Source organism: Erpetoichthys calabaricus, chromosome 1, assembly GCF_900747795.2.
Source record: "Erpetoichthys calabaricus chromosome 1, fErpCal1.3, whole genome shotgun sequence".
Lineage (NCBI taxonomy): Eukaryota > Metazoa > Chordata > Cladistia > Polypteriformes > Polypteridae > Erpetoichthys > Erpetoichthys calabaricus.
The window spans coordinates 11,622,391-11,635,524 of NC_041394.2; the positions used below are offsets into that span (position 1 = coordinate 11,622,391).

Genomic DNA, 13,134 nt, shown 5'->3' on the forward strand with positions numbered 1-13,134 from the left:
CACTTGTCACATATGTGCAGCTGGTGATCACCTTCTGGAAGCTGGAGTCTGGAAATGCAGCCCTGTTGGGGTCTTTGGGTACCACTGGAGGGCGCTGCTGGGGGTGGAATGTCCTGGTTTCCATATGAGCTGGAAATGCTCTGGACGACCTGGGCATGACAATGGAAGAAGTTCCTGGGTCGGATTTAAAAGAAAGCCCGCTGCCTCACTTATCTGAGTCAAGAGTGGGGAGGCAGCTGGCAACGCTCTACGGGAGGTGGAAGGAGAGAATTGGTAGTTGTGTATTGTGACAGTGAGGAAGGTATTGGAAGTGAATAAAAATCTTTTATTTGTACCCAGCATTGTGCTTGGGCATTATTGTGTCTGCAGTCTGGGGCTCACTGGCGACCCCTTGTGGCTGCAGTGGCTAAACTGGCCCCGTCTCCTGCCCAGGGTTGGTCTCTATCTCTTCTATGCCATCATTCTACATTATATTAAATTGGACAAGGTGAGTTTGATAAAAAAAAAGTTATTTTATTTCAAGGGTTGCCATGAAAGGCGCTATATTACAAGGACAGATTGATCACTTTGCGAAAAAACAACAACAGTGCTTACTCAAGGAAAAAAAGAGCAAAAATGGGATCAGCTGAGGAATTGCTCATCCCGACTCGGGTCCCTTAAATTTTGTCCAACGCAGTCCAAGAGGTGACGACCCGAGTAGACAATTGTCTGATGGACAGTTTACTGCTGCTGTGTGGAGGCCATCTGTGACCAAGGTGGGCGCAGAACGATCGGCTGATTTCAGTGAGGTCCTCCCGCACACAGTTACTGGAAAACACATAGAGGAAGGGGTCAGCCACGCTGTTTAGACTGGACATGGCCAGGGAGAAACTGAAGAGGTGATGCACGTGGCGGTCAAAGTCACAGCTCCCGGGGTGGAGGGAGGACATGATGGTGCGGAGGAAGAGGATGATGTGGTAAGGGGCAAAGCAGAAGGCAAAGATAACAATCACCCAGATGGACAGCAGCTTCACTTTGCGTTTGCTTTTGTCCTGAATGCTGCTGCTCTTGCGCACCCCTTTGAAAACCTGAAAGTTGCAGAAGATGAGCAGAGCCAGGGGCACCAGGAAACCAAAGGTGATGCGGATGTAGTTGAACTTGGCCACCAGCGTCGACAATGGGTAACTGTCATAGCAGTCCTTCATTTCACTGCTGCCGTTGACCAGTGTGTTATTGTTGCTATTGACCAGGGCCACTGGCAAGTGAACACCCATCACCCCGAGGATGACAAAGGCACTAATGTACCAGCCATACCTTGGCTTGCGGAAAGCCTTGGCCCATAGCGGGAAGGACACGGCCAGGCAGCGGTCCAGGGAGATGAAGCACAGCATGAAGATGCTGATGTACGTGTTGGAGTAATAGATGAAGCCCGCGATGTGGCACACATGCCTGCCCATGTGCCACGTGTGGTTGTTGTAGTAATAGTGGATCCAGAGTGGCACCGTCAGGGTGTACAGCAGATCCGAGAGGGAGAGGTTCAGCAGGTAGACCCCCAGGATGTTGTGGCTGCGCACCTGCTGGATAATGGGGCCGAGCGTCAGCAGGTGGGCCACCAAGGCCAAAGTGAACACAACTGAATAGATGAACACCAGTGGCCAGCGGCCCTCGCTGAAATTGATCCCGCAGCGGCTGTCGTTGGTCATCAGGCCAGGCTGCACCTCAGCCACCATCACCTGTGGGAGGGAAAGGAAGACAAAGAAACGTTAGAGACAGTCAACAGAGACCTCCAGCCGGCCAAGCCAGACATTACTTGACGTGTCTCCCCATTCAGGGCAGTGAGGCATGAAAACAAGTCAGTAATTTAACAGATTCTTAAAATCTACAGAACACCCCTCAGCACTGCCATTTTAATCTCACAGATTACAAAAAGCAATAAAGAAATGAACATCAATCACGTGATGGAAAATAAAACCAAAATTTTCAATCTTTACCATCACTATTAATATGGTGACACATGGCAAGTTCAATATCTTTTGCTGGACATTTTAAACCGGGGTCTGCAAAGTTGGCACTAGAGGGCGGTAGTGGCTGCAACTTTTTATTCCAACCTGATAGCCAATCACTGATCTTTAATTTCATGGCTCATTGGAGTTTTTAAGAAGTAATTCATTTTTATAACTCATATGTTAAAGCACAAATGCAGGGTGAAGCCAGTCTGGATTTAGTATTTTGTGATAAATCAGGATAGAATTGAGGGTGTAGAGTATGGCAGGCCGCTTTAACACTTAATCTGTTTTACATTATATCAGCAGTTACAACGCTGGTATCGTTGCTTTTGAAATTTGATATCGAGTTTTTAAAATTTAATATCACACTTTTGAAACTTAATTTCAAAAAAGAGAGTTTAAATACTTCCATAGTATGGCAGGTCACTTTAACATTTAATCAATTCTATGTTAACTAATGTTGTCTTATTTTAATTTCTTATTTTGTCTTTTATTTTTCTTCTCTTCATTATGTAAAGCACTTTGAGCCACTTTTTGTATGAAAATGTGCTATATAAATAAATGTTGTTGTTGTTGTTATTTGTCTTTTTATGAAATTTGATATCAAGCTTTTGAAATGTGTTATCACGTTTTTGAAATTTGATATGGAGCTTCTGAAATTTAATACTGAGCTTCTGAAATTTCAAAATTTCAGAAGTTCGCTGGAGGGACTATGTCTCCTGGGAACGCCTCAGTATTCTACTGGAAGAGCTAGAAGAAGTGGCCGGGGTGAGGGAAGTCTAGGCATTTCTGCTCAAGCTGCTGCCACCGCAACCCGACCTCGGATAAGCGGAAGAGGATGGATGGATATCAAATTTCAAAAGCGTGATAACACATTTCAAAAGCTCGATATCAAATTTTAAAAGTGTGATATCAAATTTCAAATGCACGATATTAAATGTTATAAACATGATATCAAAATGAGAAAATATGGTGTGAGAGTTCAAAATGCATATATATTTGCATTTCAGCTGTCATATCAAATTTCAAAGTGCGATATCAAATTTCAAAAATATATCAATTTTCAAAAGCACAATATCAATTTTTAAAATGTTGATATCAAATTTCTAAAGCTTGATATCAAATTTTATAAGTCCAATATCAAATTTCAAAGTGCTGATATCAAATTTAAAACTAATGCTAAAGTTTTGGGGTGGCGCAGTGGTAGCGCTGCTGCCTCGCATTAAGAGACCCGGGTTCACTTCCCTGGTCCTCCCTGCGTGGAGTTTGCATGTTCTCCCCGTGTCTGCGTGGATTTCCTCCCACAGTCCAAAGACATGCAGGTTAGGTGCATTGGCGATTCTAAATTGGCCCTAGTGTGTGCTTGGTGTGTTTGTGTGTGTCCTGCGGTGGGTTGGCACCCTGCCCGGGATTGGTTCCTGCCTTGTGCCCTGTGTTGGCTGGGATTGGCTCCATCAGACCCCCGTGACCCTGTATTCGGATTCAGTGGGTTGGAAAACGAATGGACAGACGGATAATAAAGTTTTGAAAGCACATATCAAATTAAACGGATTAAATGTTAAAACAGCTTGCCATAGTAGAGGTGATTGAACCACTAGCAGGGGTGTCAAACTCCAGGCCTGGAGGGCCGCAGTGGCTGCAGGTTTTCATTCTAACCCTTTTCCTAATCAGTGACCAGTTTTCACTGCTAATTAACTTCTTTTCCCTTCATTTTAATAGCCCTGTTTTAAAGGATTCAGTCCTCTGTATTTATTCCATCCATCCATCCATTATCCAACCCACTATATCCTAACTACAGGGTCACAGGGGTCTGCTGGAGCCAATCCCAGCCAACACAGGGTGCAAGGCAGGAAACAAACCCTGGGCAGGGCGCCAGCCCACCACTGGTATTTATTCCTTTCTTAATTAAATGACAGCCAAACAGAAATGAAATGTGAAACAAGCCTACAGATGACCAGCTAAAGTAGGATTTCAAACTCCAACCAGTCTCTTAATTAGAACATTAGAACACTCTAGACGAGAACAGGCCATTCAGCCCAACAAAGTTCGCCAGTCCTATCCACTTATTTCTTCCAAGAAAACATCAAGTCGAGTTTTGAAAGACCCTAACGTTTTACTGTCTACCACACTACTTGGTAGCTTATTCCAAGTTTCTATCGTTCTTTGTGTAAAGAAAAACTTCCTAATGTTTGTGTGAAATTTACCCTTAACAAGTTTCCAACTGTGTCCCCGCGTTCTTGATGAACTCATTTTAAAATAACAGTCTCTACCCACTGCACTAATTCCCTTCATAATTTTAAACACTTCAATCATGTCACCTCTTAATCTTCTTTTGCTTAAACTGTGAAGGCTCAGCTCTTTTAATCTTTCCTCATAATTCAACCCCTGTACCCCTGGAATCAGCCTAGTCGCTCTTCTCTGGACCTTTTCTAGCACTGCTATGTCCTTTTTGTAGCCTGGAGACCAGAACTGCACACAGTATTCAAGCTGAGGCCTCACCAGTGTATTATAAAGGTTGAGCAGAACCTCCTGTGACTTGTACTCCACACATCAAGGCGCTATATATCCTGACATTCTGTTAGCCTTCTTAATGGCTTCTGAACACTGTCAGGAAGTCGATAGCTTAGAGTCCACTGTGACTCCTAAATCCTTCTCATAAGGTGGACTCTCGATTTCATTGTGTATTCAAACCTCACATTTTTACTTCCTATGTGTAATTCTTTACATTTACTGACATTACATTTCATCTGCCACAAATCTGCCCAAGCCTGTATGCTATCCAAGTCCTTCTGTGATGATATAACGGATTCCAAATTATCTGCTAATCTACCTATCTTGGTATCATCTGCAAACTTAACCAGCTTGTTACTTATATTACTATCTAAATCATTTATAGATATTAAAAATAGCAACGGCCCTAGCACTGACTAATGAGAAGCTGATACTTGCTGTTAATTAAGCCCGTTATTTAATTCCATGGATTGTTGCTGTTCTCATTCTGCCACAGCAGACGTTTCCAAACCTGTTGATTTTTCTGTTTTTTCTAAGAACACCAATGTCAAAATGTTTTGGTGACCTGAGAGATCAGCCTTACCACTTCACTTTTCTTTATTTTCAGTTATTGTGTGATGGGCACAGGTGTGCTGGTCATGTGTTGGCTCATTTTGTGTCTCATTATTGATTGGCTACTAATTAAGGAAAAAGAGACAACTAAGGTGCCGAGTCAAGTTCATTAAAATACAGGCAAAAGAAGTCAATTAGCAACAAAAACTGGTCACTAATGAAGAAGATGGTTAGAATGAAAACCTGCAGCCACTGCGGCCCTCCAGGACCGGAGTTCGACACCCGAGCACTAGAGTCAAGTGACCATAATATAATGCAGTTCTCAGTGTTTTCTAAGAGTGTGGATCCAAAGACTAAAATTGTTTAACTGGTAGGGCAAATTTTGAGCAGATGTGACAAAGTCTAAAAAAGGATAAGCTTTTAAGTGTGGAGACAGTTGAGGAGCAGTGCAACAAGTTTAATAATGTTTTACATGTAATGCAGGACAGGTGCATACCTACATTTGGAATTAAAAGGAAATTTTTTTTAAAAATCCACAACCTTGGGGTGACCATCGATGACCAGCCATCCTTCCAGGATCGCGTTGTTATGCTCTTTCAGCCTGATAGATTCACCTTCTACAATATCTACAACATCAGAACATATCTGGCAGGGTATACAGCACAACTCCCGGTCCAGGCTGTGATCTTGACACATCTGGACTACTGCAATGCTCTGCCGGCAGGGGTGCTGGCAACTGTCACCAAGCCACTGCAGATGACACACAAGCAGGTTATTTCAAACAGTGCTTATATGTCTGCTAGACTGAAACAGGGAGACAGTCTGCAGAAGTCATAAATGATGAGAACGGGAGAAGATGTTATTCTGGCATCCAGCCCTTCAAGTAGTTGCCAATATCTGACATGAATTCTATGGATATGTAATAAATAACTGAACACCAGCAAAACCAAGGAGCTGGTGGTGGATTTTAGGAGGACCAGGCCCCTCATGGACCCCATGATCATCAGAGGTGACTGTGTGCAGAGGGTGCAAACCTATAAATACCTGGGAGTGCAGCTGGGTGATAAACTAGACTGGACTGCCAATACTGATGCTCTGTGTAAGAAAGGGCAGAGCCGACTATACTTCCTTAGAAGGCTGGCATCCTTCAACATCTGCAATAAGATGCTGCAGATGTTCTATCAGACGGTTGTGGCGAGCGCCCTCTTCTTCGTGGTGGTGTGCTTGCTGGGGAGGCAGCATAAAGAAGAGGGACGCCTCACGCCCGGACAAACTGGTGAGGAAGGCAGGCTGTATGGTAGGCACAGAGCTGGACAGTTTGACATCCGTGGCAGAGCGACGGGCGCTGAGCAGACTCCTGTCAATCATGGAGAATCCACTGAACAGGATCATCTCCAGACAGAGGAGCAGCTTCAGCGACAGACTGCTGTCACCGTCCTGCTCCACTGACAGACTGAGGAGATCGTTCCTCCAGCACACTATGCGACTCTTCAATTCCACCCTTGGGGGGTAAATGTTAACATTATAGTTATTTTCTGTCTGTATACCTGCATTGTTATCACTCTTTAATTTAGTTCTTTACAAGGGGGCTCTGCCCCCTGCTCACTTCGCTCGCCTACCCCCGGTGTTGGGTAACCCGAAATACATTGATGAATGTATGAGATATATTGGAGTGTAAAGGTGTAGCCGTGACCGTGACTCCATCAGTTATCCGTAGTCTACCATTAGTATTATGGATAATAGCACTTACTGTTAATACGGAGCGTTTTCTGTGGTTGTACTGCTAATAATGCATCACTGTAATGTAATTCACATATGCTATATGTTGTGGACCTTTGTGGACCCCGTAGTGTCTTACGTTTGACTCTGGGGTGCAGTGCAGAATCCTCTTTTCTGTGTGGCTGTGTCGTTAGTCGTTAGCTATGGGCGCGTTGTTGCTTCATGTCTTATTTACATTAGTTGAGCTCTTTCGTTTTTGAGCCGTAACTCCTTCGTTCGCAGTGGATCACACGTCGCTTACGGTTTATGAGACACAGGCTGTAGGTGCCTGCACACTATGTCTCCTGGGTCCATCGCTGTGTACCTGCGTCTGTGCCTTCCGGTTTACCATTCTCGGTTAGTAATATGGATCAGTATGCTGATGCTGGAGTATGTGAATTTCCCCTTGGGATTAATAAAGTATCTATCTATCTATCTATCTATCTATCTATCTATCTATCTATCTATCTATCTATCTATCTATCTATCTATCTATCTATCTATCTATCTATCTATCTATCTATCTATCTCTAAATATGTGAGTGTTCATAATGAGGATGATCCAGCACGTCAGAAGGGTCTTCACTACGCTGTTGACATTCCATTGTTATAATCTGATTGTCAGCATTCTCCCACTTGGCTGTGATGTCCACTGGCTTCTCTCCAGCCTGAATATGTATGTATACAGTGTCAATGAGTGGACACAAGGGGTCGCTGTTGCCCCTTGAAACCCAACAGACAGACGTTCAGGACACACTTGTAAAAGCACCGAGTATAATTTAATTAATTTTCTTAAATAAAGTGCACAAAGCACCACTATCACCACAATTCTCCAAAACAATAATCAATAATCACAATTACACAATCCTCCACTCCCAGCAGCTCCATTACACACCCTCCCAACTCCTGGCTCCCCTTGCCGGGTCTCTCATAGTCCTTTATATAGTCCTTGACCTGGAAGTGCTCCTGTACTTCAGTCCATGTGATTCAATAGCACTTCCGGGTCAGATGAAGACTTATATTTTCTTCAGCCCGGAAGTACTTGTGTTCTTCCGTTTCCATGACTTGGGAGTACTTCCGGGCTATAGGGAAAATAAAAAATCCCTGCGTCTCCCTGCAGCGTCACACGGTGGCACCCACGGTCCCCAGCAGGGTTGTGAATCCAAACTCCATCTCCCATGATGCCCTGCGGGAATCCGGAGCATCTCTATGCTGCAGGGAGGACTCCATCTAGCGGCCTGGATGTGTCGGCCGGGATAAGCTGCCGGCCGTTCATCACAACAGGATTATGCATTGTATTCTGGGAATGAATGCTATCTTTTAAAACAAGTCAAATACACATCTCTTTTTGTAACATATTTCTCTATTGTAATTATTTTCTGCCATGGGTGCAAACGGATGGTATTGTCTCTAGTCTGTTCTGCATCAAGAAACACATCCCAGGGGAGAAAAAGAACCCCCTGCTGGATACAATTAGTAACAGAGTTATATGCAGATGTCTTAAGAGACCCACGCACAGAACACATGACACATAACACAGGCACGGAGAGCAGAGTGGGTAGTTGTAAGCCAGTGTTTACAGAATGTCACTGTGAAGTTTATTTCATTGTATCTGATTTTACTCATAGGAGCAGAAACAGACACATTTTGGGTAAGCCAGCTGACAGAAACAGACGTGCGAGACAAACTGGCTGATGGAGACAGGGAGACAGATTCACGTCAAACAACTCAAAAGATGGACAGTTGACCTATTTGGTGCATGGCCAAGAGCCCCAGTCTGCTACTTTACTTTACATTTTCTTTGTGTATGAATTCCAAGATCAGGAATTTTGTAAAACAGGCCTGACCCATTTACCTTGAAGTTTATTTCAAAGCCAAGCCATTCAGATGACAGAGGAAAACCGCCAGAAAAGAAAAACAGAGGCGTGTGAAAGTCACACAAGCTGGCTCTTTGAAATGTGACCACAAGACATAAGTGACGAGAACAGGTGAAGGTGTTGTTTCAGTTCAGTCCAGAAATAAACAACCCATCTGACATGAATTCTATGAATATGTAAACATGTGAGAGGTTATAATGACGAGGATCCAGCACATCATCGGAAGCATCTTCACTACGCTATCGACATTCCTTGCTGGAATCTGATTGTCAGCATTCTTCCACTTAGCTGTGATGTCCCTTGGCTTCTCTCCAGCCTAAATATGTAATAATAATAATAAATAATTCTTTTATATTTTACATTTATATACAGTTAGGTCCATAAATATTTGGACAGAGACAACTTTTTTTTAATTTTGGTTCTGTACATTACCACAATGAATTTTAAATGAAACAACTCAGATGCAGTTGAAGTGCAGACTTTCAGCTTTAATTCAGTGGGGTGAACAAAACGATTGCATAAAAATGTGAGGCAACTAAAGCATTTTTTGAACACAATCCCTTCATTTCAGGGGCTCAAAAGTAATTGGACAATTGACTCTTTGGCTATTTCACGGGCAGGTGTGGTCAGGTCCGTCGTTATGTCCTTATCAATTAAGTAGATAAAGGCCTGAAGTTGATTTGAGGTGTGGTGCTTGCATGTGGAAGATTTTGCTGTGAACAATACAACATGCGATCAAAGGAGCTCTCCATGCAGGTGAAAGAAGCCATCCTTAAGCTGCGAAAACAGAAAAAACCCATCGGAGAAATTGCTACAATATTACAAGTGGCAAAATCTACAGTTTGGTACATCCTGAGAAAGAAAGAAAGCACTGGTGAACTCAGCAACGCAAAAAGACCTGGATGTCCACGGAAGACAACAGTGGTGGATGATCGCAGAATCATTTCCATGGTGAAGAGAAACCCCTTCACAACAGTCAACCAAGTGAACAACACTCTCCAGGGGGTCGGCGTATCGATATCCAAGTCTACCATAAAGAGAAGACTGCATGAAAGGAAATCCAGAGGGTGCACTGCAAGGTGCAAGCCACTCATAAACCTCAAGAATAGAAAGGCTAGATTGGACTTTGCTAAAGAACATCTAAAAAAGCCAGCACAGTTCTGGAAAAACATTCTTTGGACAGATGAAACCAAGATCAACCTCTACCAGAATGATGGCAAGAACAAAGTATGGAGAAGGCGTGGAACAGCTCATTATCCAAAACATAGCACATCATCTGTAAAACACGGTGGAGGGAGGCAGTGTGATGGCTTGGGCGTGCATGGCTGCCAGTGGCACTAGGACACTCGTGTTTAGTGATGATGTGACACAGGACAGAAGCAGCCGAATGAATTCTGAGGTGTTCAGAGACATACTGTCTGCTCAAATCCAGCTAAATACAGCAGTCCAATTGATTCATGATACAGATGGACAATGACCCAAAACATACAGCCAAAGCAACCCAGGAGTTTATTAAAGCAAAGAAGTGAAATTCTTGAATGGCCAAGTCAGTCACCTGATCTTAACCCAACTGAGCAGCCATTTCACTTGTTGAAGACTAAACTTCGGACAGAAAGGCCCACAAACAAACAGCAACTGAAAGTCGCTGCAGTAAAGGCCTGGCAGAGCATTCAAAAGGAGGAAACCCAACATCTGGTGATGTCCAGGAGTTCAAGACTTCAGGCTGTCATTGCCAGCAAAGGGTTTTCAACCAAGTATTAGAAATGAACATTTGATTTCCAGTTATTTCATTTGTCCAATTACTTTTGAGCCCCTGAAATGAAGGGATTGTGTTCAAAAAATGCTTTAGTTGCCTCACATTTTTATGCAATCGTTTTGTTCACCCCACTGAATTAAAGCTGAAAGTCTGCACTTCAACTGCATCTGAGTTGTTTCATTTAAAATTCATTGTGGTAACGTACAGAACCAAAATTAGAAAAACGTTGTCTCTGTCCAAATATTTATGGACCTAACTGTAGCGCTGTTCTCACTACTCAAAGCGCTCTCCACATAGGGAGGACCCGGGAAGCGAACCCACAATCTCCTTACTGCAAAGCAGCAGCACTACCACTACGTATACAAGATTATGCACTGTATTCTGGGAATGAATATTATCTTAAAACAAGTCAAATACATATATATCTTTTTGTACCGTATTTCTCTCTTGTAATGATTTTCTGCCATGGGTGCAAAAGGGATGGTATTGTCTCTATTCTGTTCTGCATCAAGAAACACATCCCAGGGGAGAAAGAACACCCCCTGCTGGATACATTTAGAAATACAGTTATATGCAAATATCTTGAGAACCACACACAAAACACTTGGCACATAACACAGGCATGGAGAGCAGAGCAGGTAGTTGTAAGCCAGTGTTTACAGTATGTCACTGTGAAGTTTATTTCATTGTATCTGATTTTACTCATAGGAGCAGAAACAGACACATTTAGGGTAAGCCAGCTGACAGAAAAAGACGTGCAAGACAAACTGGCTGATGGAGGATGGGAGACAGATTCACGTCAAACAACTCAAAGACTGACACGGCAGGATAGTTGTCCTATTTGGTGCGTGGCCAAGAGCGCCGGTCTGCCAATTCAAGTTTTCTTTGTTTATGAATTCCATGGGCAGGGGATTTTGTAAAGCAGGTCTGACCCATTGCCATGAAGTTTATTTCAAAGCCGTGCAATTCAGCAGATAGGAAGAAACTGATGGCTGTTTTAAAACGGGACCACAAGACATAAGTGATGAGGACAGGTGAAAGTGTTGTTTGGGTTCAGTCCAAAAATAAACAGCCCGTCTGACAAGAAATCTATGAATATGTAAACATGTGAGTGGTTACAATGACGAGGATCCATCACATGGTCAGAAGCTGTCTCCGCACCGCCGAACATGCCTGTCGCTGGATGGGCGTATAGTCGCCAGCATTTCCCAACCTGAAGAACTGGCTAAGATGAGTGCACTGTTCCTTGGCTTCTCTCCACCCTGGATATGCACCTATGTATTAAATGAATTACACATGTGATGAAGACCATGGAGCGGCTGATGCTTCACCACCTGAGGCCACATGTCCGCCACCCCCTCGACCCTCTGCAGTTCGTATACCAGGAGAAGGTGGGAGCGGAGGATGCCATCATCTACATGCTACACCGATCCCTCTCCCACTTGGACAGAGGCAGTGGTGCTGTAAGAATTATGTTTCTAGACTTCTCTAGCGCCTTCAACACCATCCAACCTCTGCTCCTTAGGGACAAGCTGACAGAGATGGGAGTAGATTCATACCTGGTGGCATGGATCGTGGACTATCTTACACACAGACCTCAGTATGTGCATCTCGGGAACTGCAGGTCTGACATTGTGGTCAGTAACACAGGAGTGCCACAGGGGACTGTACTTTCTCCGGTCCTGTTCAGCCTATATACATCAGACTTCCAATACAACTCGGAGTCCTGCCATGTGCAAAAGTTCGCTGATGACACTGCTATCGTGGGCTGCATCAGGAGTGGGCAGGAGGAGGAGTATAGGGACCTAATCAATGACTTTGTTAAATGGTGTGACTCAAACCACCTACACCTGAACACCAGCAAAACCAAGGAGCTGGTGGTGGATTTTAGGAGGCCCAGACCCCTCATGGACCCCGTGATCATCAGAGGTGACTGTGTGCAGAGGGTGCAGACCTATAAATATCTGGGAGTGCAGCTGGATGATAAACTGGACTGGACTGCCAATAATGATGCTCTGTGTAAGAAAGGACAGAGCCGGCTATACTTCCTTAGAAGGCTGGCGTCCTTCAACATCTGCAATAAGATGCTGCAGATGTTCTATCAGATGGTTGTGGCGAGCGCACTCTTCTATGTGGTGGTGTGCTGGGGAGGCAGCATAAAGAAGAGGGATGCCTCACGCCTGGACAAACTGGTGAGGAAGGCAGGCTCTATTGTAGGCATGGAGCTGGACAGTTTGACATCCATGGTGAGCGATGGGCGCTGAGCAGACTCCTGTCAGTCTTGGAGAATCCACCGCATCATCTCCAGACAGAGGAGCAGCTTCAGCGACAGACTGCTGTCACCGTCCTGCTCCACTGACAGACTGAGGAGATCGTTCCTCCACCACACTATGCGACTCTTCAATTCCACCCGGTGGGGTGGGGGGGGGGGGGGGGGGTAAACGTTAACATTATACAAAGTTATTGTCTGTCTGTATACCTGCATTGTTATCACTCTTTAATATTGTTTATCAGTATGCTGCTGCTGGACTATGTGAATTTCCCCTTGGGATTAATAAAGTTTCTATCTATCTATCTATCTATCTATCTATCTATCTATCTATCTATCTATCTATCTATCTATCTATCTATCTATCTATCTATCTATCTATCTATCTATCTATCTATCTATCTATCTATCATTGTTTTATTAATG

At 43.9% G+C, this 13,134-nt stretch overlaps 1 protein-coding gene across 2 annotated transcripts in view; it reads right to left on the reverse strand.

The window, feature by feature from the left end:
- Positions 1–499: 499 nt before the first annotated feature.
- gpr184 (G protein-coupled receptor 184) overlaps positions 500–13,134 on the reverse strand; it is a 49,000-nt gene continuing 36,365 nt past the window's right edge. For both annotated transcript variants that reach the window (XM_051934333.1, XM_051934328.1), the window contains one exon: positions 500–1,712. In XM_051934333.1, the coding sequence (XP_051790293.1) occupies positions 657–1,709 (1,053 nt within the window). In that variant the 5' untranslated portion in view covers positions 1,710–1,712 and the 3' untranslated portion in view covers positions 500–656. The remainder of the gene's footprint in view (positions 1,713–13,134) is intronic.